The sequence below is a fragment of the Python bivittatus genome, unplaced genomic scaffold, assembly GCF_059951505.1.
Source record: "Python bivittatus isolate LINGU-HERP-01145 unplaced genomic scaffold, Pbiv_v1 ctg000980_np1212, whole genome shotgun sequence".
In the NCBI taxonomy this organism is placed as follows: Eukaryota; Metazoa; Chordata; class Lepidosauria; order Squamata; family Pythonidae; genus Python; species Python bivittatus.
The window spans coordinates 66,773,750-66,801,602 of NW_028277125.1; the positions used below are offsets into that span (position 1 = coordinate 66,773,750).

A 27,853-nucleotide genomic window follows, 5' to 3' on the forward strand; every position below is an offset into this window, starting at 1 on the left:
ACATGCTGTGAGATATTTACACAACATTTTGCTGATAAAACTGGCCTTATTCACTCATGTCTGGACTCCACAGGGAGAAGGTGTTTGAAAAAACGACTCTTATAACATCTTACCATGTTATCCAGGATTTGTTCTGGCATGCCAATTCAGGGGAAGTAGATATGGAGCTGCATAGCATGAATTCTGCTATCTGTGTGCTACATGCTCCTCCTTCTGTCTAAACAGCTCAATACTGGTAGTGGTAAATGACTTTTTCAGGGAAGAGGTGGTACCAATCACCTTGAAGAAGGTGGTGGTACACAACATTCTGAAGACACCTTTTCTGGATTTAGTTGTTTTTGATAGCTATCACCCGGTAGCCCACCTTCTCCTTTCAGAGAAGGTCATTGAGAAGATGCTGGAACTTCAACTGCCGAGTGGGTTAATTAGCTCCCTTTCAGTCAGGGTTCACATCTGGGCATGAGACAAAATTATGCTGGTTGCTCTATTGCATGATCTTCATCAGGACCTGGATAGGGGAAGTGCACCCCCTTGGTTTTCTTAGATATCTTGATGGGTTTCCAGTAGCCTTGAGTATGGTATCCTTCTGGATCACCTGAGAGGGCTGGGAGTGGGGAGATGTGGGAATATACTACACATTTCTGAGTGGGAGGATTGAGAGGGCAGAAGTGGGCTGCCATGTTAAATGCCTCAGGGTTTCTCTCTCTCTCTCTCTCTCTCTCACACACACACACACACACACACTATTTTTCAATATCTGTATGAAGCTGCTGTCCTCAAGGACAGACTACAGCAATGTGCTCTATACACACATTGTGCTACTTTTGAGTATATGGCTGCCAGCTTGGAATGATCTTCCTTAGCAGTTAGGTATTTTATTGATATTTTAATGAATTTTACTGTTATTTTGGGTATTGTAAACCACCAGGATAAACATACAAACATACACACTAGTTACCTCAGTTCAGAGAGATTAAGCTGGGACAGTACAGGCTTCAGATAGTCTTCCATATCTGACAATATTGTTTGAAACATAAATGCTAAATCAAGTTCATCTTCATCTTCTGTATTCTATGACATAATATTAAGACATTTTTAAAGAATAAATGTCCAATTTAAAATGCCCAAGAGTAAAAAAGAAAGTTCTGTTCTGTACAAAATGCAAACAGAATAATTCTGTGTTTTTAGCTTTTCTCTTAGTAGTTTTTTTGTTTAGTAAAAATAAAATCTGCATGCACGGCATTTGATAACCATGACTCGAAGGAATATATTAATATAATTACATTAGCAACTCTCATAAAATTCTCATAAAAACCTCTAGAATTGGTGACTTTCAATTTTAGCCTCTACTTTTGACCTACACTTGTATATGGGGAGACACTTCTAATTATTTGCCATATATTAATTCAGAGAAAGTTTTGCAACCACTCTTAAATCACTGGCTGTGGTAACAGTGGTTGCTCCCAAAAAACATTCTTACTCTTATTAGCAAAAAGTTTTCTGCAAAATATTTCAGTCTCAAAATGGGTGCTCCAAGCTCTATACAAAATACTTAAGTTTGAAAAGTTTTGTTTCAAGGTTTGAGTACAAACTGGCTGTCTTGATTGGTGTTGCTTTGAGCGTTCTAGCTGTTCCATGTACTGTAACTGAACTTTTATCCTCTGTCTTACAACTAAACTTTTAAAAAATGAAAATCAAAAAACAGCCAGCCTTTACAGAAACTGGAACGGTCATGTTCCAGTTGTTATTGGCTTAGGTTAGATGGAGATGCTGGGTAAAAGTAACCGTAACTCAGAGAGGGCAGTCATTCTAGATCTGACTTTGCCGCTGGAGAGGGAAGACCAGGAAGCTGCAACAAATCAATCAACTGGGACTGGAACCAGTGTTGCTGGAAGTGATCTTTGTCTAGCTAGTTACAACCATTCTATCACCCACAAAAAGATCTCCACAGTCATCTTTATGAAAAGTAGTGGAGGAACTGGAAGGGAATTCTGGGAAAAAGTCTGCTGGTCAAGGAGAGGGAGAGTGGCAGCCAGAGGGAAGCATGGTATTTCTAAAATGCTGTTCCTCCTGTGCCAACAGTGGTGCTATCTGATGGCAACATTGTTTTCTCTGGCCAGAACATTCAAACATGAATTTTATTCCAAAGTAACCTGGAACTTTGGGGTCTTATCCCACCAGAATGAAGCCAACTCAAAGCAACCCATTTCCCATTTTGTTCACATCCCTATTTGGGACAAAAACTCACCCTTTATAAGCAACTACTATGCATTATCAATTAAAGTAGTAATAAACTATTATTCTACAATCATGTTATATTATTTGTAAAAAAAAAAAAAAAGCCAACATGAACTGTAACATCTAAATTACTAAAATATCTAAGTAACTTTTAAAAATTTCTTACGGTATCTAGTTTGACAGATGATACTTGCTTTCTTTGAAACTCATTTTTTTCTATCTCTCTCAAAAGACTGTCCATCACCTCCTCTTTATAAACCTTGACTTTTTCCAGTAAATTTAAAAATGTTTCAGGATTCACAGGGCTCCGGACAATTTTAGCCTGCACTGGAGTTAATTAAAATTCAAACCAATTAAATACATGGAAACCTCTTTAAAAACCCATTGTATTTTCCTTTTCCATATCCCCATTTATGCAGCATATAAATGTAGAAATTAATGAGTAGAGATGGATAAGAAAATTAGGCTAACTTGTTATTGTAACAGCTATGTTCCTAGACAGCTATTCATCAGTGATGCTTGAGCACTGAAGTATCGCATTCTCAATCCTTCTAAATGTAAAATAATAAAGGTACAAGGAATTGAAATGTATTAATATTCAGTAAAACCTCAGTTTAACAGAGCTCCTCCGCCTCCGACCACCCAGCGAAGGTACGTATCTTACTTCTCAACAGCTCTGAAGTCACTGCTACCTCAGCCCACTGTAGAGGCTTTCCCACCCTGACACTTCTTCCGCTTTCTCAGTTTTGCACATGCACAAAATGCAAGTTGGATTTAACCGATACACACATTTAATAGATGCTGCCTCCTCCAAAATAATTAAACCAACTCAGGTTTTAATCTGTAAGTTCTATGATTAAAAATGAAGGTGGGAATAAAACAAAGGATACTTTTGGTTGCCATGAAAAGTATTTCCCTGGTTCAGAAATCTACAGGGAAGTGAAGGCGAGGGGAGAGGAGAAAATAATTTGCCCATTCAGAATTACTGTTCAAACTTGGAATTACGTTTCTGATGTAGCTATACAAACGAGTTTGATGGGCTATATAGCAATATGACATCGTTACTGAAAAAAAATCATGCTGAAGCCAGTCAGTGGCGCACAAAGGGAGGAGGTAAACTCAGGAACATCTTTTGGTTGCTAAGAAACTGTCCTTTCATCTCCCAAATACTCATGCGTGACTACTCAGTGCAGCTATGCAGCAGAAAGTGCATTTATATTTGCCCTGTTTAGAAATACTTACAAGTTGGTTGAGCAGATTTTCCTTTCTGTTGTCCGCCCTTTTCCTTTTGCTGTCCACTCTTTTCCTTCCCACCCTTTTCCTTTTGTTCCTTTTGCTCTTTAGGGTTGGTTGATTTTACTTTCTCAAGTACAGCACCATACAGGAAAGATCTATCAAAAGAAACAAAAACTATAACTTTACTTTCCTGAATACAAGTAGTCCTTGTTTAGTGGTTGCAATTGGTTCCAATGGAATGGTCACTAAGCGACATGGTCGCTAAGCTAACCACATGACTGTGAGAGAGAGGGAAGGGGGATATCTGCAAAGATTGCTGGTTGCTGCCTTCTCATTTAGATGAGGTTCTCTCATACAATGTCCTGTCCTGACCTGTTTTTCTTCCCTTTTTTTGCCCCCTAGCAGGGCAGACAGATTGCTTAAACAAACTATCTCTTCCTGAGCTGCTTTTCTCCACAGCACAGCATGTCCCTTAAAAGTGCTAAGGGCAAGTTAACAAGCTCAGCTGTGTGACCTTAATTAGTTGATTAGACCCATCTAGCTGGCTTGCAGTTGCTGCCTGAAACTGACCAGACCTTGATCAGTTTCACACTGAAGGCTTTTCTTGTCATAGTCCACAATTAATGACCACAATTGGGACCAGAATTTAGGTCTCTAAGTGATGCGGTCATTAAGTGAATCATCACTGACTGCTTCACTTAGTGACTGCAATCCCAGCATCCCTGGCTGCTGTTGTTAAGCGAGAATTGTGGATTGTTAAGTGAGGCAAGTTCCCATAATCAAGTCAGTGAGGAAGCTAGCAGGGAGTTGCAAACCCCAAACACTGCCAGGTGGGGGAGGGAGCGAGGGGGTTCATGGGAGGGTTGGGGAGGGTGCGCGGGGGTGTGGTGCAGGCTGAGTGCGTGAGGGCCTCAGAACTGCTTGGATTTTCATCCCCAGTGTTGAGAGGCTTCTGAAGCTTCTCCACTCTGGAGCTGAAAATCCTCTGTGGCTGAAAATCCCGTTTGGATTTTGGCACAGGGTGTTTTTGCCAGCCCCCAGAGACGACAGGGAGTCTTCTTGGCAGGCTGCAGCGGCTTGTGATCTTCCCTGCTGGCTTCCCCATTGACTTTCTGGGGAAGCCAGCATGGAAGATTGCAAATGGTGATCACATGATTGTGGGGTGCTTGGTAACTGGTAGAAAGTGCAAACCAATTGCCAAGGGCCCATATTGCAATCATGTAACCGCAGGGGCATTGCAATGGCCGTAATTTCAGTCATGGGTTGTAAGTCTCTTCGTTCAGCACTGTCGTAAATTCAAATGGTCACTGAATGAATAGTCATTAAGCAAGGACTACCTGTAAATGCACACATTGGTCATAAAATTAATTTTTTATTACCATTTATTACCATTGTATTTGTGAACAGTTGCTATCTGCGGCAGCTGCTAAACAAGGATTACCTCCTACTACTTATAACCTTTCATTCAGAATTTATTTATTTGTCACACTTAAAAGCCACTCTACTCAAGAACAACTCTGGGCAGTATACAATTAAAAATAAATCCAATACATTATAAAAAAAAGAAAAAGGCAATAACCAGGAACTAAAATAACCAGCAGCTTAATAAAATCAGGTTGCTGGGAGTCAAGCCGTATATAAATTTAATAAATAAATAAATAAAATACAATAAAGGCATGTTCTCCTAACTCAGCACCTGGGGAAAGAGCCAGGTCTTTAAATGGCAGTGTTATGGCAATTCCAACCACGGGAGGGCACTATATGATGAATTGACCAGGTCCCATCAGATGACATTATTTTAAGGTGATCACCTGGAGCATGCCCATTCTGTCTGATCTTACTTGCCAGGGAGAAATGGTGAGAGAGAGATAGTCCCTCAGAGAGCCAAGACCTATGTCATAAAGGGCTTTATAGGTCACAGCCAGCATCCTGAATTGCAGTCTCAAGCTTATTGGTAGCTAGTACAGTTTATATAGCAGAGATGTAACATGAGCATTGCAAAGTGTGCCCATGCTACCCCATTCTGGACTAATGAAACTTCCAAGTGGTTTTCAAGTTCAGCCCTGTGTTGAGCACACTGCAATTGTCCACATGCAAAGTGACTGGCAGTGACTGTAAGATGGTATTTAAGGTGCAACTGGTGCACCAGATAAATCTGAGCCAAAGGCCCCCCAGATATAACTGCCATCTGCTGCTTGAGCAGGATCTGCGAGTTCAGAAGGACACCCAAATAGCATACCAGCTCTGCTGAGGAGTATAACTGCATTCAGAACTAAAGGTGGAAAATCTCTGAAACCAAAAGAACTAGGAACATACAGCCATTCAGTCTCATTAGGTCACTCACTAGTCAGTAGTCTGAGTATCATTAAATGATTCCTGACCCTGTGCTGATGACTGACCTCATCCAACAGCTTCATATGGTTGTTAAACAGCAGGGATGAGAGGCCTCAGGCTTGACCTCCTTCCCCCCACCCCCCAATCAACATTTACTGGAATTGGCCACAGAGAAAGGAGAAACACCACAACATTTTGTCTCCCACACCTAATTCCCATAGTTAGTTCAGTAGGATCCATGATAAATATTGAAGGCCACTGAGAGATCAAGGAGGATCAGGATAGTTACTCCTCTACTAGCTCAGTTCTGCTAAGGGTCAATGACAAGTGCAATCAGTGCCATTTCAGTGCCAGCCTCAAATCTGAGTGAAAAGGATCTAGATAATCTGTTTCTTCTGAAGCTATACCCAACCACGTGCTCAATAAGAAAAGAAAAGCTGGACAAAAATTGTCTAGCACTGTTGGGTCCAGCAATGGCTTCTTGAGGAGGGGGTATGATGTATCCCTTCACTGAAGGAAGTGTTAACTAGTGCATGGACTAAGTTACACATCACCTTCTGGGCAGCCTTAATTAACCAGGATGGACATGGATCTAAACGGCAGGTAGCCTGATTAACAGTTCCCAGGATATTGTCCACTTCAGAGTTACAGCATCAAACACCCCCAGTTAACAGGAGAAGATGGTGCCTCAGGCAGGTAGCTGGGACTTGCCCAGTCTTCCCACTGACCAAACCTGTTTAAGCTTTATAATCAGTCTACAGACTGGGAGCTGTAAAATAGGCAACTCCTGCTCTGATTCGGAACTGCTGGGACTTTGACAACTGTGCCAGTTCTGAGGCATGCCTGAAAACTAACTTGAAGTTCCAATCAGGCAAGTGACGGACAACCATGAAATCCATTGCCTATGACATGTGAAGTCTTTGGCATGGAGTATGCTACTGTTAACATCCTGTTAGGATGGTGGGTGGAATGAAACAGGCTTAACTGACCAGTTCAAAGAGGGACTATCAGGTGTAATATGGGACAAACTAATTTTTCAAGGCACCCCAGACATACTAAACTTCTTTGGATGGGGGAGGGGCAGATAGCAAAGAGGACACGATCAAGATTCAGGAGGATTCTGACAACATGCAGAGTGCAGCAAGACGCTAAATGTAAATGCATTTGGGTAGAAAAAAATTAAGAGCATGAGTAAAGGATAGGGAGGAAACCATACTGGGCACAGTATGTGGGGGAAAGATCTGGCTGTCTTGGTGGATTATAAACTGAACATGAGCCAACAGTACGATGCACTTTCCAAAAAAAGCAAATGCAATCCTAGACTGCATCAAGAGAAGTACAGTGTCAGGATCAAGAGAGGTTAATTGTTCTTTTAATTCTGCACTGACTGTACCTAGAATATTGCATCCAGTTCTGGACATGACATTTTATGAAGGATATTAAGAGTTGACACTGACTTGATGGCACACCATAAATCACTCAACTGACAAACTAGAGCATGTTCAAGGAATAGGAACCCAAATGATAAGGGGACCGGAAGGAAAAACTTACGAGGAATCGTTAGAAGCCCTGAGTATATTTTGTTTGGAAAAGAGAAGACTGGGAGCAGAAGATGGAGCAGAGAGACTTGATAAGAGCTGTTCAGCAGTGGAACTGACTGCCTCAGGAGCTGTCAGACCCTCCTTCACTGAAGGTGTTTTTAAACAAAAGCTGGACAGCCATCTGTTGGGGGTGCTGTAGTAGCAAATTTCTGCATTGGGCAAGGGTCGGGACTAGTTATTTCCAAGGCCCTTCTTACCCTTACATTATATTACTCTGATTCCATATATAGAGCAAAAACTTGATTATGCAAATTGTCCTTCAGATGGGGAGGAGTTTACTCCTACACTACTTCGGTGGCTAGTCATCACACTATGTAGTCCTGATATAAGTAAAACGCACACAGATACACAATATGAAAGCCAAATAAAGGTAGAAAAAAAGATGGAGTACTGAGTTTCACAAGTCCATCCAATATATTACTGCTGTATCAATTGAAATGAGAGTAACACCTAGGGCATGTATGGCATATTATGGGAAGGGGTTCCTACCAAAAACCTCTAAGCGCTGGAAGCTTCCAAACCGAACTTTTCACAGGGGCAGAATGTAAATGCATGGTTTGCAAAGACTATGTTGAAAAAGTAGTGATGATTAGCACTATTCATGTTTAAGTGTTACATTTGCATCACGGCAAAGACACATCAGCCATTCATGAGCACTGTTATACTCATACCTGTCTCCTGAATGCTGGAGAATAATTATATGAAAATTTACTGGCAATTCATTCATGATGTTAAAGTGATGTGCAGAAATGGAGAGGCTTTCCCATGCCTACAAAAAAATCATAATAATTATTTTTCAAAAAAGTTAAGAATATCATTTGTAAATGTTGATTATAAAGTATAATGATAGCATTGTCATGGAGATTTTGATTGGATGCAAGTATTTTTATTTGTAAATATTTACATGTTAGTGATTAATGTATAATCATAATACCTTATACTTATATAAAACTATTTACAAGTTATACATTAGTCATTAATGTATAACAATATTGACAAAATACACCAAACTATTTGCTATGCTAAGAAAATGTATAAATGGTTGAACCTTTCAATGTTGGGAAACAAAATGATTGTTTTACTTCATTTATCCCTTGCTCAGCTATGCAATAAAACATCCGCACAGAAATAGAATTAGGCAGTCAATTACTTATATAAAAATAACTGTAATATTATTGCTTTTTTTTAGAAGGAACTTTTTCAGAACAACTTGTGGGAATAGAGAGTGAAGTACCATCTATGCATCCTGGCAGGTGTTTCAGCTCAATCCCACTCATCCACTCACAGATGGATGAAAATTCTATCTGCAACTGAGCAGGAATTACAGTTTCATTTAACTGATCAAGTTACCTTTGATATAGTGGTCAACCTCTGTTCTACATTTCTGAGGAGACCACTTGTATCTCCTCTTTGTTGTAAGTGGTGCTGCAGGTGCAGCAATGCTGCCATTTGTGAACTGCTGCTGTTCAAGGTAGCTGCTAACAGGATTTCTTTCATCATCAAGGATGCCGTACAACTCTGGAAGATTATAATATTAGATTTAACATTAGCTAAGCAAATGTTTTTAAAAACAGACTGCTACTGAAAACCCAAGCAAGCTATTCACAGCTACATTAAAATATTGTACAAATGTTTACGACCACATTGACAATATGAAAAAACTATTTCCAGCTATTTACTTTCCTTCTAGGGAACAGCCTCTCAATAAATCTTACCCATTTTCTTACCTTGAAAAAATAGGCTTACACAACTTTTATGTAAACACTGATTATTAAAGTTATCTTCCTTCATTCTGATTCAAGGGAATATTCAGACAAAAAGCATTGGTATTCTCCAGAATGGCATTTTAAATTGTTTGTTTTGCAATGAAAGCCACTTAGCTCTTTTGAAGGTGAATGTAAAACCTCCCATCCATTGTGCCTTAAATCTATAGATCTCTAAATGCTAACCAAGAAAGAAGATTTGCATTGATCAGGAGAAGTCTCCTCAATTATAATTATATTATGTTCAAAATAATAAATATATAATTACAGTTGAAGCAAGCAAAAATAATAATCTCACTCCATAATATAATGGCCTGCATTCATAGTTACTTCATATTTTAATATTAATTTAACTGATTATTGTTAGGAGTGTGAAAAACATTCTGACTTCAGAATGGACCTTTTAGAGTTTTGTACCAAGCCTAGGATGAAAATATTTCAATCCACATTGTTTCAAGTATTCTAATATTGTGGGATTTACTTTTTAAAAATTTAAATTTCCCCAAATCATGGAGAATTGGATTACGCATTAGCCAAAAAACCAGGAAATGCATGTTTCTTTCATGCTGTCACTGGTTGGAGCTAACAAAGAGGAGGAGGGTGGGGTGAGTGAGGAAAAGTCAGTCACACACTGGAGCTGCTTGTCTGAAATTCTTTACTATAGAAAAGGACGCAATATAATGTGCATTTGTGCTTTCTTTTTTAACCCTAACCCGTAACCTTACCTTGTGACCAATTTACAACTCTATCCCAGGGAGGGAAATCTCATCGTGCTACAACCATCCAATTTATGTTTGTGACCAGAGGATGAAAAATGAGAAAGCAAGGAGTTTGTTTCAACTTCTCAATGTTCCCTATAGTGTAATTCTTGGAACATTTCAAGTTTTGTTCCACTAGAATATGGTATTTTCAGAGAGTCCTGACGGAACATTCTGTGGCGAACTGTTTTATTCTGAGCTTGGAACAAAACTTTTCTTGTGCTTAGCACACAACTACAATTCCTATTGTAGCTAAAGTGGTAGCAGACATTGTGGTTATTATTTTGATTTACAGTTCTTGTCTTACCTGATAAAGAGCTAAAAACTGACTTGCTGAAACTGGATCAAATTGTCCAAAGCACTCCACCATTTCCAAACTAGCAGCTGCCACGGTATCGACCATGTTATTATTAATTGCAACATTAATGCACTGCAGCAAAACCTCAGTTGACTGAAATATGTATTTATGAGTCCAGGTCTGTCTCTTCTGTACAGTTAAAAAAAAAAAGCATTCAATATTGCTCCAGTTACTCTCACACAGAGACCAGAAACATAGGTGTTTAGTTCTTTGTGGAAAACATATTAGTTTGTTCTTACCTCAAATACATGTTGCTCACCTCAAAAATCAACTGGGCATTCTGAATGCTTAGCTTTCCTCTATAGATAGCTTTGATTCTTTTTCCCACAAAAATTCATGTGAGGGTTGCATGATTGAGTTCCTTAGTTATAAATTCTCAACCCACATCTCCCCATCTATTTCTCATTTCAAGAATAACTAATACCTCTGGTAAGCCATGCTGTCCATAGAATTCCTCTTTTTCATATATACCCAAACAAAATCAGGAGGTCATGTGCCTATGTAGAAGCCATAGGCATATGTCTGACTTCCTGAAGACTGGTAAATTTTGAATAAAAAGAGCAGTCATGCTTCACTCTCACATGTTCCTCATATTGTTATAGGATTAGCTATCCTTAAAGGATCTCCCTTTTTATGTTTCTAAATAAGTCATTAATCTGTTTCTGCAAGACTGATCAGTGCCCTCAGGGCTTGAGTTTGCAACAAAGCCAAACTGCTTCCTCGATATTAATAGCTGCCCTGTATGTGTGGATACTTGTTGTGATGTGACATCAGATGTCACATGCAACATCAGGTGGCATGGTTTATCACCAACACATGCAGGCCAAATCATCTTTCCTTCCATAACTCCAGATCTAAATCCATCTGAATAACTTTGGGAAGAAATGGGTAGTTCCACTTGCACCCCCCACCCTCCATTTCTTGCTGTATCAAAGCAAGCATTTTTGGAGGAAAATAGAAGTTACTCAGAATTTTTTCTCATTTCAGAACAAATTTTCATAAACTATTTTGGCAAAGAATGGATTAAACAAACGGAAAGGAGCAGGAAAGACCTGAAAGTATATAAGAAAAGATTCCCATTTTTAAAATAGCTTGTCTTTCTGATCGTTTAACTTCTTTTCTTTTAAATTAATTATTTTAGGTGTTTAATTATAATTGTTACTATAAAATATTCAACAAGTTAAATCTCCTTTCTTGAACCTGGCACACTTTGGATACAGTGTGCTGCAGCTCCCAGAATTGCAAACCAGCACAGCTGAAGAAATGCTGTGAGCTGTAGTTCCAACTCAGTTGAAATGTGTCATGATATGCCCTAATTTAAATGATGCTGTGCATGTTATACAGTCGTGTGAAAAAGAAAGTACACCCTCTGAGCTCTATGGTTTTACATAAAAATCATCTGGTCCTTAGCAGTTCTCAAAAGTAGATAAATACAACCTCAGATGAACAACAACACATGACATATTATACCATGTCATCATTATTTTACAAAAAGAAAGCCAAAATGGAGAAGCCATGTGTGAAAAAGTAAGTACACCTTACTGCTCCCATAGGTATTGTGAGGGGAAAATTATTGGTAGTTTTTATAATGTTTTAATGTAAGTTAGAGTGCATTTAATAAGGCCTAGATAACTGATGTATGACCTGTGGGGGCATTTACGGGAAATAAGAGGAACTTACAAAGTGAAGGAAATTACAAATTTGTTGACAGGAACAGAAGGGCTAAAAGGGCACCGACATGACACGTGTCGACATCTGTTCTGGGAATGATTTGATCGTCATAATGTGGTTTGTGGTTTAACGGAATAAAAAGGATAGCAACCAGGTAAATGGCACCTCTTGAACGAGCTGTCAGTTTGACGGCTCGGGCAAGCAGGTCGGCATTGCAATGTGTAAGTACCTTGTATGTTGTGATTGCATTTATTTTCATGCTGCATTTTATTTTCAATAAAGTTTTAGTAGAACTTAGAACTTTGAAGTGACTTGTTTTATGGTGTGTCTGCCTTCCGTGTTTAACGTGGTTTTTTCCCTGACAGTTTAAAGAGGCCAAGTAGCAGCCAGGTGCTGCTAATCAAATGCCCTTGATCAATTGATCATTAGCAACTGTGACTACCTCTATAAAAGCCAAAGTTTGCTGGTCTTGAGCATTGAGGTGTGTGTTAACACAATGCCAAAGAGTAAAGACATCAGCAATGATCTTAGAGAAGCAATTGTTGCTGCCCATCAATCTGAGAAGGGTTATAAGGCCATTTCCAAACAATTTAAATTCCATCATTCTACAGTGAGGAAGATTATTCACAAGTGGAAAACATTCAAGACAGTTGCTAATCTTCCCAGGAATGGACGTCCCAGCAAATTCACCCCAAGGTCAGACCATGCAATGCTCAGAGAAATTGCAAAAAATCCAAGAGTTACATCTCAAACTCTGCAGGCCTCAGTTAGCATGTGAAATGTTAAAGTTCATGACAGTACAATTAGAAAAAGACTGAACAAGTACGGTTTGGAAGGGTTGCCAGGAGAAAGCCTCTTCTCTCTAAAAAGAACATGGCAGCACGGCTAGGTTTGCAAAGTTGCATCTGAACAAATCACAAGACTTCTGGAACACTGTCCTTTGGACAGACAAGACCATAGTGGAGATATTTGGCCATAATGCACAGCACCACGTTTGGCGAAAACCAAACACAGCATATCAGCACAAACATCTCATACCAACCGTCAAGCACGGTGGTGGAGGGGTGATGATTTGTACTTGTTTTGAAGCCACAGGACCTGGGCACCTTGCAGTCATTGAGTCGACCATGAACGCCTCTATATACCAAAGTATTCTAGAGTCAAATCTGAGGCCATCTGTCCGACAGCTAAAGCTTGGCCGACACTGGGTCATGCAACAGGACAATGATCCCAAGCACACCAGTAAAACTACAACAGAATGGCCGAAAAAGAAAAGAATCAAGCTGTTGCAATGGCCCAGTCAAAGTCCAGACCTCAACCTGATTGAAATGCTGTGGCGGGACCTTAAGAGTGCTGTGCATAAACAAATGCCTGCAAACCTCAATGAACTGAAGCAATGTTGTAAAGAAGAATGGCCCAAAATTCCTCCACAACAATGTGAGAGACTAATAAAGTCATACAGAAAACGATTTCTTCAAGTTATTGCTGCTAAAGCTGGTTCTACAAACTATTGAATCATAAGGTGTACTTAGTTTTTCACACATGGCTTCTCCATTTTCGCTTTCTTTTTGTAAAATAAATGATGACATGGTGTAATATGTCATGTGTTGTTGTTCATCTGAGGTTGTATTTATCTACTTTTGAGAACTGCTATGGACCAGATGATTTTTATTATGTCCTGATATGTAAAACCATAGAACTCAAAGAGGGTGTACTTTCACATGACTGTACATAAACTTACCCTTAATTCACTGGCTTTTTTCCTGTAGTCATCAAGTTGTTTTTTAGTAAGTTGCAACTGAGGATTTGGTGCTTCATTATGTTCATCTGTTGTTTCTGCTTCTGGTGTTGGAGATTTCTCAGAATTAACTTTAGCCACCTCCTGTACATCACAATTATATAAAGAATCACAATCAAATGGAAATGTATTTGCTTTAGAAAACCACACAGCCCAATGCAAGGTTGAAAACACATGAGATGCCTCCCATGAGTTTGTAGCAGAGTGCTACAAACACAGAGTCTTTCATGAGCATTTAAATGAATATTAATAGCTGCCTTCAGTCCACACCAAATATTCTCAGAAATATACCCACAGATCATTTGCTTTAGAAGAGGAGGGACAGCTGATACAAACTTGGGATTGCTTTTATCAATAGCAAAGATTTCTATAATGGTACAGTACTATTACATTTGCTTTAGCTCATATTATATTCTGAATAAGTCCAACAATAGAATTGTTTAAGCATAATCCAAATACACAGTACTTTTGATAAATGAATGAACTCAAAAATAATAAATGAATGGTCTGTATGTTATGTTGACCTAGGTGGCCAATGACATTATTTTCTAGCTTTTTCTTCTTGCTCATCTTTTAGAAACAATATACTTAAAAGAGCATTTAAAAAATTTCCTTATCTTTCAGCACAAGATATCAAAATACTGTTAAAAGAAAGGATTTGTTTCATCCTAATACTCCAAATAATTCTCTGAACAGTGCAAATTGTTCAGTAACTCTTGGCAAGTAAGATTCACAAGCGTAAAAGTCAACAATGAAGTAAAAGCCATTTTTTCCCTTCACCAGCCACAAAGCTAAGCAGATGCAAGAGGAATAATTGAAGACACTAATCACTGAAAATTCTGACCCTGGAATGCCTTTGTATTACTTTTTTATTTGTCCGGCTTACTAGTGTTTCTCATTGTATTCTCTCAAAATATACACATAATCAACAAGAATAATATTCAGGAGTGAAGTTTTGTTGCTCGTTGCCCAGAGAAGGCAGCAGTATCAGTGGATTCAAAAGAACTTTGAGACTTGCTGAAGAACAAAAATTATTTAAGGGAAAAAAATAGAAGAAAAATCAATCCCTAAAAAACTGCCTAGTATGGATTGAGTATGCTCATCTGTGGGGCAGGCAGGGTCAAAAACTCAAGACAGTGACTGTGATCATGTGATCAAACCCTTGCCCCTCTGCTTAGAAGTCAGAGGATCCTGGTCACTGAAGAGAACGGAAAACTGAGAAGATTGGATAGGATTGCTAGAATCCTGAACATCACTGCATATGACAACATTTTCTCGAGGGTCTCATTTTAAACCTCTATATCTCATATTGTATCATCATTAGCATGCACCAAAAATGGCTAATGAATTCTATTTGGAAACAGTGCAACCACATAATCCAACAAAAAAGATTTAAAGAACTTTAACTGAGTAAACTATGCCTTACGACTGCATTTTCACACCAGTGAATATCCAAACTAAAAGGGTCTATATGATTAGCTAGGAAATGTAGACTCCTCCCAGTGAGATAGAGGTACTTGGCTCTGATGTCAGGACAACCACCATAAAGACTCTGTAGGCTTGTAAGTTGAGCTTGGGCATTATGGCCAATTGTTTGCCCAAGGATTATCCAGGCCTGTTAAGAATCCAGAAAATACAGAATAAAATCAATGAATTGTTAAAAATGTCAAAAAAATTAAAGTCTGAGTGTTTAAAAAGTGCTTAAAATGTGTTTGCATTCAACAATATTACCAGAAATAGAAATAAATCAGTGCTTTAGGAACTGAGTACTGAAGTATCGCTATAAAAATTATGCAAGAGAGTCATTCCTGAAAACCTACTGGGTCCTATTACGTCAACTTGCCATATACTTGTTTTTAGCAAAGAGTTTGAACTAGGATATTGTATTGTGGCTAGATTATATCAAATACTTGTGAACTTCAGTATAATTTCAGCCCTGGTTTTATAAACTGCTTTAGTCATTTTGAGGGTAACCAATGCTGGGAAAAGGAACAGAGAAGTTCTCTTGTGCACCCAGCAGAGTTTGATACCATCAACTCAGGTATGTTTCTAGACCAGCCATCCAGGATGGGAACTGGGAGTTTCCTACCCACATAGCTATTTACTGCGGAGGTGACGAGAGATCGCGGCCATACTCTATGAGCAATTATATTGAGTTTTACATATGGTACTATTTTCATAATATCAGCCTAAAATCACTGAGTGAGGTCATTCAGAAGTCTCCAGTACCAGGTTTGTACTCTATGGGTGGTTTTGTTTCTTGCCTGGTCTTTAAACGTTGAAGAGATTCCTGTGGCACAGATGGTTTTTTCTCCAAATAAATTGAATTTATTAAGAGCTCTTTCCAAAACAGAGATAACCTGGCCACAATTTTTGAAACTGGTAATATTTCATTTACTGCAATAAATCATATGTAATAAATTGTATGCATGTATGTACATTAAATTAGTAACATGGACTATTTGTAACCCATCTATTACCTATTTGCAACCAATTCTGAAATAGTTACATAGACTGGGATAATATTGCAGGCTGAATGGCAATTTTGTCTACATTTTTATTTTTTCTCACTCAATCTACCTTAGTCATCAGAATTCCCTGATGTACTATTTTTCAAGGGTTGAGGGACTACTGTGGTGAGGAAGAATGGGAAAATCTATTTCTATCAGCTTTGCTGAACTTACCTATATCTGGATCCAGCCTGTTAGGTTTTCCATAAAAAATTACTTAAAAGTGCCTTGCTGATATTTTCAATGAGACTTCCATGACAACAATGATTTCTATATACAGTAGATTGTATGCAGAAGAGATTAATTATGATTGTATTGCACACCTGTTCAACTGAAGAAGGATCAGGCGTAAACCTTACAAAATCCTCAATAATTTGCTCGATGTGGTCTGCTCTAGCTTCTTTTTTCTTTTTTTCAATATTGATAAGAACAGAAATATCCAAAATGATATCTACGAAGTTCACCTTCATGTTTGCAAGTCTTCTCATTAAAGGTGTATTTATATTTCTAGTCTGAAATAAAAAAATAATTATATTGAAAATGGAAAAGAAACATTAAAAAAACAATCTGGGTTTCAGTTTTCATAATTGCAGAAAATGTCCAGGTAAACATAGGAGAGAAGTATGGGAGAAAGAAAACCATGACCACCTTTCAGCTACTGACTTCCTACTCTGGTTTTTGACAAGTTGGCTACCCTCATACAGTGAGAAGCACAGAGTGAGCATGCTTTTAGATAGATATTTATTAACATATATAATATATACATATAACATGTTAAAAATTGCTTAGAGTTTCACAAGAAGATTGGCATGCAAATTCCAAAGTTAAAGGGCTCATGTACTGAATGGTGATAAAGATCACTAATGGTTGTATATATTCGCTGTTTATAGACTGGATGTACTTCAGATTTAGCTGAATCCTAAACTGAATTAGACACATTTGGATAGATTCAGGAGACATATAAACTGAAGTAGACTAAATCAAATATGAGCTGACACACAATTTCTGTTAATGAACCTGAGATACGGTAATGCATAGAAAAAGAGGCTGGGCTCACAAATCACATCACAACATGCTCTGTTTAACTATGGCTTCTTTAAGGCACAACTGGCTTAAATATGGTGCTAAGCCAAACCATGGTTTGAAAACCACAGCTTCTAGGTTCACACTACATGCTAACTCAAACCAACAGAAACCATATTTTGGCTTTATACGTTGTGTGAACCTGTGAAGTAGTCTGTAAAAACTGATACATTTTTCTTTGGACTCTTCCAGAGAAAGAAACTCCAGGGAGGAGGAGGAGAAGAGGCAGAGTGATAGCCTATATTTGCACTAAAACCTTTGGGACACCCTGTAATATAATTTTTTTCATCAAGGGCTCTCCAACCACAGGGCAGGATTTCATAAATTGCTGGACTTTTAGAGTTTGTTTTAGCTTGATTTTGGTCCCAGAAGCAGAACTAATAAAAGAGGTTTGAGGGAGCTGTGGGACTTGAACAGATGTAGAATTAGGTGCTTGCTTGGAAAAATGGGGATGATTAAGTATTCCTGCTTCTACCCCTCTGTACTTCTTCATCATCCATGATTCTGGTGACAACTCAGAAGAAAATCTAAAAGAGGCTTTATCTTTTTTGACTCACTATAACTTTCTAGGCCTATGTCCTTTCTTCTTAATGTCTTGCCATACATATATACATATATGAAATATCTATCTATCTCACACCAAAATATACTGGGGTGGGGGTGGAGAAGGTTAAGCAGAAGACTTATTTCTGCAAGAATCAGTGCTGGTATTCTTTGGAAAGTCTGCAATTTTCATAGATCCAGTTACTTCTATGCTATGTCATTTCATAACAGGTTTATATAAGCAGAGAAGCAGAAACCCTGATGAATTAATTGGAAAACTACTGATCTTTCCAGATAAGGCAAGTTGCTAATAGCCCACCTCCCAAAATCACAATGTGGTAATTTTGTCTGAAATTTCATATTAATCTCCAAGCAAGATGATTCTATTTTGATAAACTTCATCCAATTATGTTGAGCAGAAAAAAAAGAAGTTCTATTTGTTGATTTCCAGTTCTTATCAAAGGAAAAGTCATATTTACAATCAAAATTAACATTTGAGCCTGAAACTAAATTGGGGACTGTTTCATGGATTTGGGATTGGAGACCTGTCACTCTTTTTAATAGAATGTAGATGCTGTTTATCTCTGTGTGTCTGTTAATTGCTGCCTTGTCTAAATACCAGGCTTCCAAGAATTCTCTTGCATATTTGGATTTAGCTTGGTCTAAAATACTGACAGTTTCCCAGTTAAAACTATGGTCGAGTCTGTCCATGTGTTGTGAGATTAAGGAATTTTCATCATGCATGTTTATATCTGCACAGTCCTATATTTCTGATATTGTTTAATAATTCCATCTAACTGACAATAGTCTCCAGGTTGTGTATACTGACTGTAACATATAAAAACATAATACTCACCTCAATAACTGGAAGTATATTATTAATATGTTGAAAAAGCTGTTCCATTTCTGATACTGCATTTTGTGCTAATCTATATGCATCTAAGTAATGTCTTTGCTTGTCTGCAGCATGTTCTGTATGTTTACCAAGTATCCTGTTAGAAAAGTAATACATATTTTAAACAGAAAGGATATTTTGCACCTGGCAATGGTATAGCATTAAAAGGTTTAGGAAAAAAAATGTATCTGGAAGAAATCACTTCCAGATTTCCTAGAAAAGGAAAACTGGACATATTCATATTTTTGTGTTTCATGAAAAAAGTTGTTTTTATAAATGAGGAATAAATTTACATACCATTATTGAAACTACTTTTACTTTTTTTCTTTCCTTTTTATTATATTGTTGTGAGTTTTAATACATTATATTGTTTTGATACAATTATATTTATACAATATTCATTAAAATTACTGACATGCTATTGTTTGGATAACTTAGGGTAAGAAGAAGAGAAAGAAATATTTTCTCAATATTAGTTACAGTTTAGGATGTCACAAGCATAAAATTATTTGACTTTTTCATTCAAAATTAAATATAACATTAAGAAAAAAAGACTACTACAGATTGTATCAAAGTATTTGTTATACGATATTGTAAAGTTTCTAGATTTGAGCTGATCACTTACTGTCAAAGCCTCCATTGTGTAGTTACTTAGTGTGTGTGCTTATATGTCTGTATGTGTATTCAAATATTAATAAAAGGAAAAATAGATAAGCAATACAAATTTAACAAAAATTACAAAAAAAAAAGTTTAAAAAGGGGAAAAAAGAGAGGAAAAAGGACAAAGGAAAAACTATTGGATTTCTAACTTCCTCCTTTTTGTACATCTGCTGATTTACAATGTTGTACCCATTTAAGCCCCCTTAGAAGCTAGACTGTAAGTATTTGTATTTGCCATGCTGCATTATATTGTATGTATGGGAACCATTCTTAATAAAATGAAATTATCAAAAACCAATGCAGTTGTATTTGACAGGAGAAATGGAATGAATAACTTAATGTCATACTGTATGTAAATTGTGAAAAATTAGACAAAATATCCTTTTTTATCCTTACTTTATCTTACCTAACTATATTTTATCTATTTTATTTCACTGTAGTCTATTTTATCTCATTTTATTGTATTTATTTCATTTTATTGTATCTTATTGTGGCTAATGCCCATGCTTTGATATGTTCAATTGACTAATCAATACCCACCTACCACTAGATAAAGTAAATTAACTTTTGTATCTTGGTAGAACATTTACTAAAGATGTAAAAATGGACAAAGAAATTACTAGCACCACAAATACTGCTAGAAAGTTAGTCACCAGTTTATGATCTTTTGCAAGGAATGTTTCTCAGAATAAGTGAAAATGGCTGTATATAAGAATATATTTTTGCCCACTGTTGTGTGGAAGTGAGACTTAAGTATTCAGGGGAAACTTGAAAGGAACGCAGTGGGAATGGGATACTTAAGAAATATGTGTGTTAACACAAGAAGAGATAGCGTCAACAATGAATAGGTGCTGAATGAATGTGCACTAAATATAAAAGTAGATGACCAGTTTGAAAGAAGTACACTGAGGCACAGAGAGAGAATGAATGAGGACTGAATTACAAAACAAGTACATGAAGGAAGAGTGAATGGGTCAAAAGGAAAGGGAAGACCACAATTGGATAGAATTCATAAGATCCTCAAAAAGAGGATAATTTTAAAGAACAAAAGGCAATGTATGAAGTATATAAACAGAGGCAAAGATGGTTTGCAAGGATAGAAAGACTTGAAGAAGTAAAGTGAATGGTGCTTGCAGTGTTTCCCTTTCTTTTTCTTAACTCATGCCTTTAATTTCTTTGACTCTTTCTCACTTTTTTTTCATTCTGCGCAATGTTGCTTATCTCAAAAAAGAAATAATGGGATGATATCCATGTATGTAGGTATTTATGAAAAATTTGAGAACTGACCTGTGAATATTTGCACATGCCATCAATGCTTCAGCACTGCGATCTTTATATCCATAAGAAAGGAAGACCTTCTCTATGTGAATTAATTTATCATAGGATTCCAGCAACGTATTTGCCAACTCAGCAGAAAAAAGGCTAGTATTAATGAGATATATAACCAAATCTATTTGAATATACGCTTTCCTGCACAGAAGAATATATGAACAACATATGGTCAGAGATTTCCTCCAAAGTAGCATATATATTTAAGCAACTATTCTTATTGGTATAAACATAGCTCCTCGACTAACATTTAATAATTAATTAATTAAGACAACAAATTAGTAAAACAGAAAAATCTAATTTTACATTCACTGGTAAAGGATACATTTCAGCTTGCTTGTAAAAGATGATGCTTATATGGTATATATGTATGAATATCTATATCTATATCAATCTATCTGTATAAAAGGACTGCCAACTTCCTACCCTTTGGTCATTTGTGAGGGCCCTGCCATAGATTTCTTTGATATTTATTTTTTAAACATTTACACTGCCCGACTCCCAGTAACTCTGGGTGGTTCACAAATAAAAACATAGAGAACAATGAAACAATACAATAATAAAAACAAGGAACAAAAGATGGTGAAAAACAGGCAACAACCAAAAGCAAACCTATCTACCCAGAATGGAGCTTCAACCACCCTCTACAAAGGCCTTCTGAAATACCATCAGGATAGGGCCATCTAGATCTCAGTGGAAACCTCATTCCATTAACAATTAATTCTGCTTTTTCTATGGCATGGCCTGTGTAGCGGAAGAAATTGTCACTGCAGTCAACAGCATCTCTCGGGGGCTCAAAAGAGGTAAGGTAGTGGTCACAGCAGTGCAGTCAAAGTTCTTCCCCTTTATACACACTGTATGTACAATGTAGAGAGCCAGTTTGGTGTAGTGGTTAAGGCCCCAGGCTACAAACTGGGAGACCATGAGTTCTAGTCCTACGTTAGGCATGAAGCCAGCTGGATGACCTTGGGCCATCACTCTCTCTCAGCCCTAGGAAGCAGGCAATGGCAAACCACTTCCAAAAGACCTTGCCAAGAAAACTGCAGGGACTAGTCCAGGGATGTGCCAGGAGTAAAACAAAAAAATGGACTCAAAGACACAAAAAAAGTGCAATGTACAAAAGGGGCATGCCTTCACTTGCATTGCTGCAACTGCCATTTTATCTTTTTAAAGCCCCCCCCCCAGATGCTGGTTACTGCATTGGAAGCAAGCATCCTTCCTTATTATAATTTAGGAGGGGTCTAACAAAAAATTATTCAGCCCAGATGCTACTGCTTTAAGAGTTGTATGGCATTGTCTCCTTAAAGCAGTGGAATCTTTTTTCTAGGCCTGCATAAAATTTTGAAAAAAATTGGATTGCTTTAATGAACAGCAGAGACCTGCTCTGTTCACACAAGATCTAAAAAACTTCTGGATCATTTTCAAAGCATCATTTTACTTGATTATAAAAGTAAACCTAAGCTACAATACTATGTTAACTTGTGATAATTACCTGGCTTCAAAGCATGCAATTATAAAACCCAGTTCAGATTCTCTGTTGGGTCTTTCCATCAATAATGGCCTCAAGAGATTTATGTTTTTTTGCAGAAAATGGCAAGCCTGTGTCTAGAGAAAACAGACTGTCAAAAATACTAAAAACGTATTTCAGGATAAACTGCATAAAAGCTATATTCTACGAAGACTACATGAAGACATATGGTATAAATGGATTAGCCTTAATTAAGCTTATTAACTACTGTATTTACCCAATAGGAAAGTGGGTGGTGGCATGAATCCTCTTAATCGTAAACAAGAATAGAAGAAACAAAGGAATTAGTATGAGGTGCAAACTGCTGCAGACGTTACTGCTGAAAAGAATGAGTGAAGGTTATGCAACTTCTGAGTCCAGTTCAAAGTGCTGTTTTTGACCTTTAAAGCTTTAAATGGCTTAGGACCAGCACCTTCTACCACATGTATCGAGTGTGCAGGGGGGAGAGGCTGGGGGAGGGCCTAGGAGGGCTGGTGCAGGCTGCACGAGTTTCAGGATGTCAGGAAAGGGCCTGGGAGAGTTGCCATAGGCTGCATGCAGGTGGGGGGTTGCTGTGGGTGGGAGAAAAAGCGGGAGTGACTTATCAGAACAACTTGCGACCTTCCCCACCAGCTTCCCCATTGACTTTGCTTGTGGGAAGCCAGCAGGGAAGGTAGTAAATGATGATCATGTGACCATGGTTCCCTGCTACGTTGTAATTGTGAGCCGGGCACCCGAGTATCCGGATCACGATCATGCGTCTGCTTGGGTGCTGTGATGGCTGGAACTTTGAGGACTGGTCATACGTCCATTTTCTTCAGCATCCCCATAACTTTGAATGGTTGCTGAACAAATGGACATAAGTCAAGGATTACCTGTAATAAGTCCCTTCTCCAGGTCCCCTCACCAAAGGGAATGAGAGCGAATAGTTGGCATGTACAGATACAGATCAGTTAATTTTGTTAATCAACACCTAATACTACAGGGAACTAATTTTGATTAGTAAAAACAAAACTATTTTTACTGTTTTTGGCATTGCCTTCTTTTTCAGGGGGAAGTATGGCTTCAAATGCACGTGTGTATATTTATTGGGCAAAGGACTAATTAGGACTACAAAGGGCAACAAGGATTTAGATTTATAAAGTGGGGAAGACGGGCATTGGACAGGTTTTTCTTTGTACTCTTCCCCCCCGCCCCCATTTATTCTTTCTTTTGGGACAATTGTCTTTAAGATAATCTTCATTTTGGGTAAATACAGGAAATAAAATTATATGCAAAATTTTAATCATTACACAGAAATTACATTGAGTCACAAAATTGCAGAGTTTTAAAAATCTAATAAATTAACAAATAAAATCATGCAAGTTATATTAATTCCTCTTTTTTTTTTAATATTAGAGATATTCTGCATTATGGTACAGAATATTTCTTGCTGCTGGTGGAATAAATCCTGAGTTTCACTGCAGTTTATACTGTTCTAAAAATATTCACATATACAATATTGCTTGCTAGAAATAGAAAAGATGGTGGGAAAAATATATGCAGGTAGTCCTCATTTAGTGACTGTCTCGGACAGCGACTGTTCATAATTACAACAGTGATGAAAAAGTAACTTTGCAACCAACACCTGCATTTATGACCTTCACAGTCACATGTTTGCCATTACAGTCAGTTGTTGTTTAGTCGTTAAGTCATGTCCGAGTCTTCGTGACCCCATGAACCATATTGTGCCAGGCCTTCCTGTCCTTCACTGCCTCCCTGAGTTTGCTCAGTTTCATGCTCATTGCTTCAGTGATGCTATCTAACCATCTCATCCTCTGCCGTCCTCTTCTCCTTTTGCCTTCAATCTTTCCCAGCATCAGGGTCTTCTCCAAAGAGATCTCTCTTCGCACTAGGTGACCAAAATATCTGAGCTTGAGCTTCATTATCGATCCTTCCAATGAGCAATCAGGGTTGATTTCCTTTAAGATTGACTGGTTTGACCTCCTAGCAGTCCAGGGGACTCTCAAGAGTCTTCTCCAGCACCACAGTTCAAAGGCATAAATTCTTCGGCGCTCGGCCTTTTTTATGGTCCAGCTCTCACAGCCATACATTACTACTGGAAAAAACATAGCTTTGACTATGCGGATCTTTGTCGGCAAGGTGACGTCTCTGCTTTTTAATATGCTATCTAGGCTTGCCATAGCTTTCCTCCCAAGGAGCAAGCGTCTTTTAATTTCATGGCTGCAGATTCCGTCTGCGGTGATCTTGGAGCCCAAATAAATGAAGTCTGTTACTGCTTCCATTTCTACCCCTTCTATTTGCCAGGAATTGATGGGTCCAGATGCCATGATCTTAGTTTTTTTAATGTTGAGTTTCAAGCCAGCTTTTGCACTCTCCTCTTTCACCCTCATCAAGAGGCTCTTTAGTTCTTCTTCACTTTCTGCCATTAGGGTGGTATCGTCCGCATATCTGAGGTTGTTGATGATTCTCCCTGCAACCTTAATTCCGGCTTGTGATTCTTCCAGCCTGGCATTTCTCATGATGTACTCTGCATATAGGTTAAATAAGCAGGGTGACAGTATACAGCCTTGTCGTACACCTTTCCCTATTTTGAACCAATCGGTTGTTCCATGACCGGTTCTAACTGTTGCTTCTTGGCCCGCATACAGATTTCTCAGGAGACAGGTAAGGTGATCTGGTACTCCCATCTCTTTAAGAATTTGCCACAGTTTGTTGTGATCCACACAATCAAAGGCTTTTGCATAGTCAATGAAGCAGAAGTAGATACTTTTCTGGAACTCTCGTGCTTTCTCCATGATCCAGCGAATGTTGGCAATTTGATCTCTAGTTCCTCTGCCTCTTCGAAACCCAGCTTGTACATCCGGTAGTTCTCGGTTCATGTATTGCTGAAGCCTAGCTTGTAGGATTTTCAGCATAACCTTGCTAGCATGTGAAATGAGTGCAATTGTGCGATAGTTTGAGCATTCTTTGGCGTTGCCCTTCTTTGGAATTGGAACATAAACTGACCTTTTGCAATCCCGTGGCCACTGTTGCGTTTTCCAAACTTGCTGGCATATTGAGTGCAGCACTTTAACACCATCATCTTTTAGTATTTTAAATAACTCAGCTGGAATACTGTCATCTCCACTAGCTTTGTTGTTAGCAATGCTTCCTAAGGCCCACTTGACTTCACTCTCTAGGATGTCTGGCTCAAGGTCAGTGATCACACCAGCGTGGACATCAGGGACATTAAGATCTTTCTTGTATAGTTCTTCTGTGTATTCTTGCCACCTCTTCTTAATCTCTTCTGCTTCTGTTAGGTCCCTGCCTTTTTTGTCCTTTATCATGCCCATCTTTGCACTAAACGATCCTTTCATATCTCCAATTTTCTTGTAGAGATCTCTAGTCTTCCCCATTCTATTGTTTTCCTCAATTTCTTTGCATTGTTCATTTAAGAAGGCCTTCTTATCTCTCCTTGCTATTCTCTGGAAATCTGCATTCAGTTGCTTATATCTTTCCCTTTCACCCTTGCTTTTTGCATTCCTTCTTTCCACAGCTATTTGTAAAGCCACATCAGACAGCCATTTTGCTTTCTTGCATTTCTTTTTCTTTGGGATGGTTTTAGTTGCTGCCTCCTGTACAATGTTATGGACCTCCGTCCATAGTTCTTCAGGTACTCTGTCTACCAAATCTAATCCTCTAAATCTATTCATCACCTTCACTGTGTACTCACAAGGAATATGATCTAAGTCATACCTGAGTGGTCTAGTGGTTTTCCCTACATTCTTCAATTTAAGCCTAAATTTTGCAGTAAGAAGCTCATGATCTGAGCCACAGTCAGCTCCTGGTCTTGTTTTTGCTGTCTGTATAGAGCTTCTCCATCTTTGGCTGCAAAGTATATAATCAATCTGGTTTCGGTATTGACCATCTGGTGATGTCCATGTGTAGAGTCGTCTCTTGTGTTGTTGGAAAAGAGTGTTTGCTATGACTAGCTTGTTCTCTTGACAGAACTCTATTAGCCTTTGCCCTGCTTCGTTTTGTACTCCAAGGCCAAACTTGCCTGTTATTCCGATTACTCCTTGACTTCCTACTTTAGCATTCCAATCCCCTATGATGAAAAGGACATCTTTTTTTGGTGCTAGTTCTAGAAGGTGTTGTAGGTCTTCATAGAAGCGGTCAACTTCAGCTTCTTCAGCATCAGTGGTTGGGGCATAGACTTGGATGACTGTGATATTGAATGGTTTGCCTTGGATACGCACTGAGATCATTCTGTCGTTTTTGAGGTTGTACCCCATTACTGCCTTTCCCACTCTCTTATTGACTATGAGTGCAACTCCATTTCTTCTAAGGGTTTCTTGCCCACAGTAGTAGATATAATGGTCACCCGAATTAAATTCACCCATTCCCGTCCATTTCAGTTCGCTGATTCCCAAGATGCCGATGTTCAATCTTGTCATCTCATGTTTGACCACATCCAGCTTGCCTTGGTTCATAGATCTTACATTCCAGGTACCTATACAATATTGTTCTTTACAGCATCGGACCTTCTTTTCGCTTCCAGATACATCCACAGCTGAACGTCCTTTCGGCTTTGGCCCAGCCGCTTCACTCTTTCTGGAGCTACTTGGAATTGCCCTCCGCTCTTCCCCAGTAGCATATTGGACACCTTCCGACCTGAGGGGCTCATCTTCCGGCGTCATATCTTTTAGCCTTTTAACATTGTCCATGGGGTTTTCTTGGCAAGGATACTGGAGTGGGTTGCCATTTCCTTCTCCAGTGGACCACATTTTGTCAGAACTCTCTGTCATGACCTGTCCGTCTTGGGTGGCCCTGCACGGTATAGCTCATGGCTTCACTGAGTTACGCAAGCCCCTTCGCCACGACAAGGCAGTGATCCATGAAGGGGATTACAGTCAGTAAGCACAGTATTATGTTGTCCCCTGCCTGACCTTTTTTTCCCCTCTTTTTTTTCCCCCTCTTAGAGCAGAGAGAATGCTTAAACAAGCTATCTCTTCCCGAGCTGCTTTTCTCCACAGCACAGAGCTTCTCCAAAAAGTGCTAATCACAAATTAACAAGCTTTCCAGTGTGACCTTAATTAGTTGATTAGAACCTGGCTAGCAGCTGTTGCTTGTAACTGACAAGATCCTAATCAGTTTCACACTAAAAGCTTTTGTTTGCCTCCTAAGCGGCTCCAGGCTGAAGTGTGCTAAGTAAACAGCCAGCACTAGTGCATTCCTTTCCATGCGTATTACGCACTGGGTGCCTGCTTACTCTCTTGTAATCCCTTCCTCTCCAATGAATGTAAATACAAACATTAATTTCCTTCTTGTTAATTATCCCAGTGCTAGGATGAACATTCCAAAGGGCAAGGGAGTGGGGAAAAAGGGCTATAAGATTTGTCTTTTTACCCAGCTTCCTTGTGAGTTGAGTTCCAGAAACCTTCCCTGCCATTTGGGGTCACCCAGCTGTTTGGGGTTGTATCCCTCTGACACTGTAACGTAAAGGAATGCTGAAGTAAAACCATAAGCACAGTTGCGGTCACATGATTTTCACTTAATGACCACTTTGCTGGAACCAATTGTGGTC

General features: G+C 38.5%; 1 protein-coding gene across 1 annotated transcript in view; it reads right to left on the reverse strand.

The window, feature by feature from the left end:
- CFAP46 (cilia and flagella associated protein 46) overlaps positions 1-27,853 on the reverse strand; it is a 108,132-nt gene that overhangs the window by 14,275 nt on the left and 66,004 nt on the right. Inside the window, exons 38-49 of the mRNA XM_088132589.1 lie at positions 22,270-22,376; positions 20,736-20,918; positions 18,750-18,885; positions 16,591-16,779; positions 15,184-15,372; positions 13,701-13,841; positions 10,238-10,417; positions 8,760-8,927; positions 8,081-8,178; positions 3,481-3,629; positions 2,405-2,565; positions 959-1,071 (exon numbers count right to left, since the gene is read on the reverse strand). Of these exons, the coding sequence (XP_087988715.1) occupies positions 959-1,071; positions 2,405-2,565; positions 3,481-3,629; positions 8,081-8,178; positions 8,760-8,927; positions 10,238-10,417; positions 13,701-13,841; positions 15,184-15,372; positions 16,591-16,779; positions 18,750-18,885; positions 20,736-20,918; positions 22,270-22,376 (1,814 nt within the window). The remainder of the gene's footprint in view (positions 1-958; positions 1,072-2,404; positions 2,566-3,480; positions 3,630-8,080; positions 8,179-8,759; positions 8,928-10,237; positions 10,418-13,700; positions 13,842-15,183; positions 15,373-16,590; positions 16,780-18,749; positions 18,886-20,735; positions 20,919-22,269; positions 22,377-27,853) is intronic.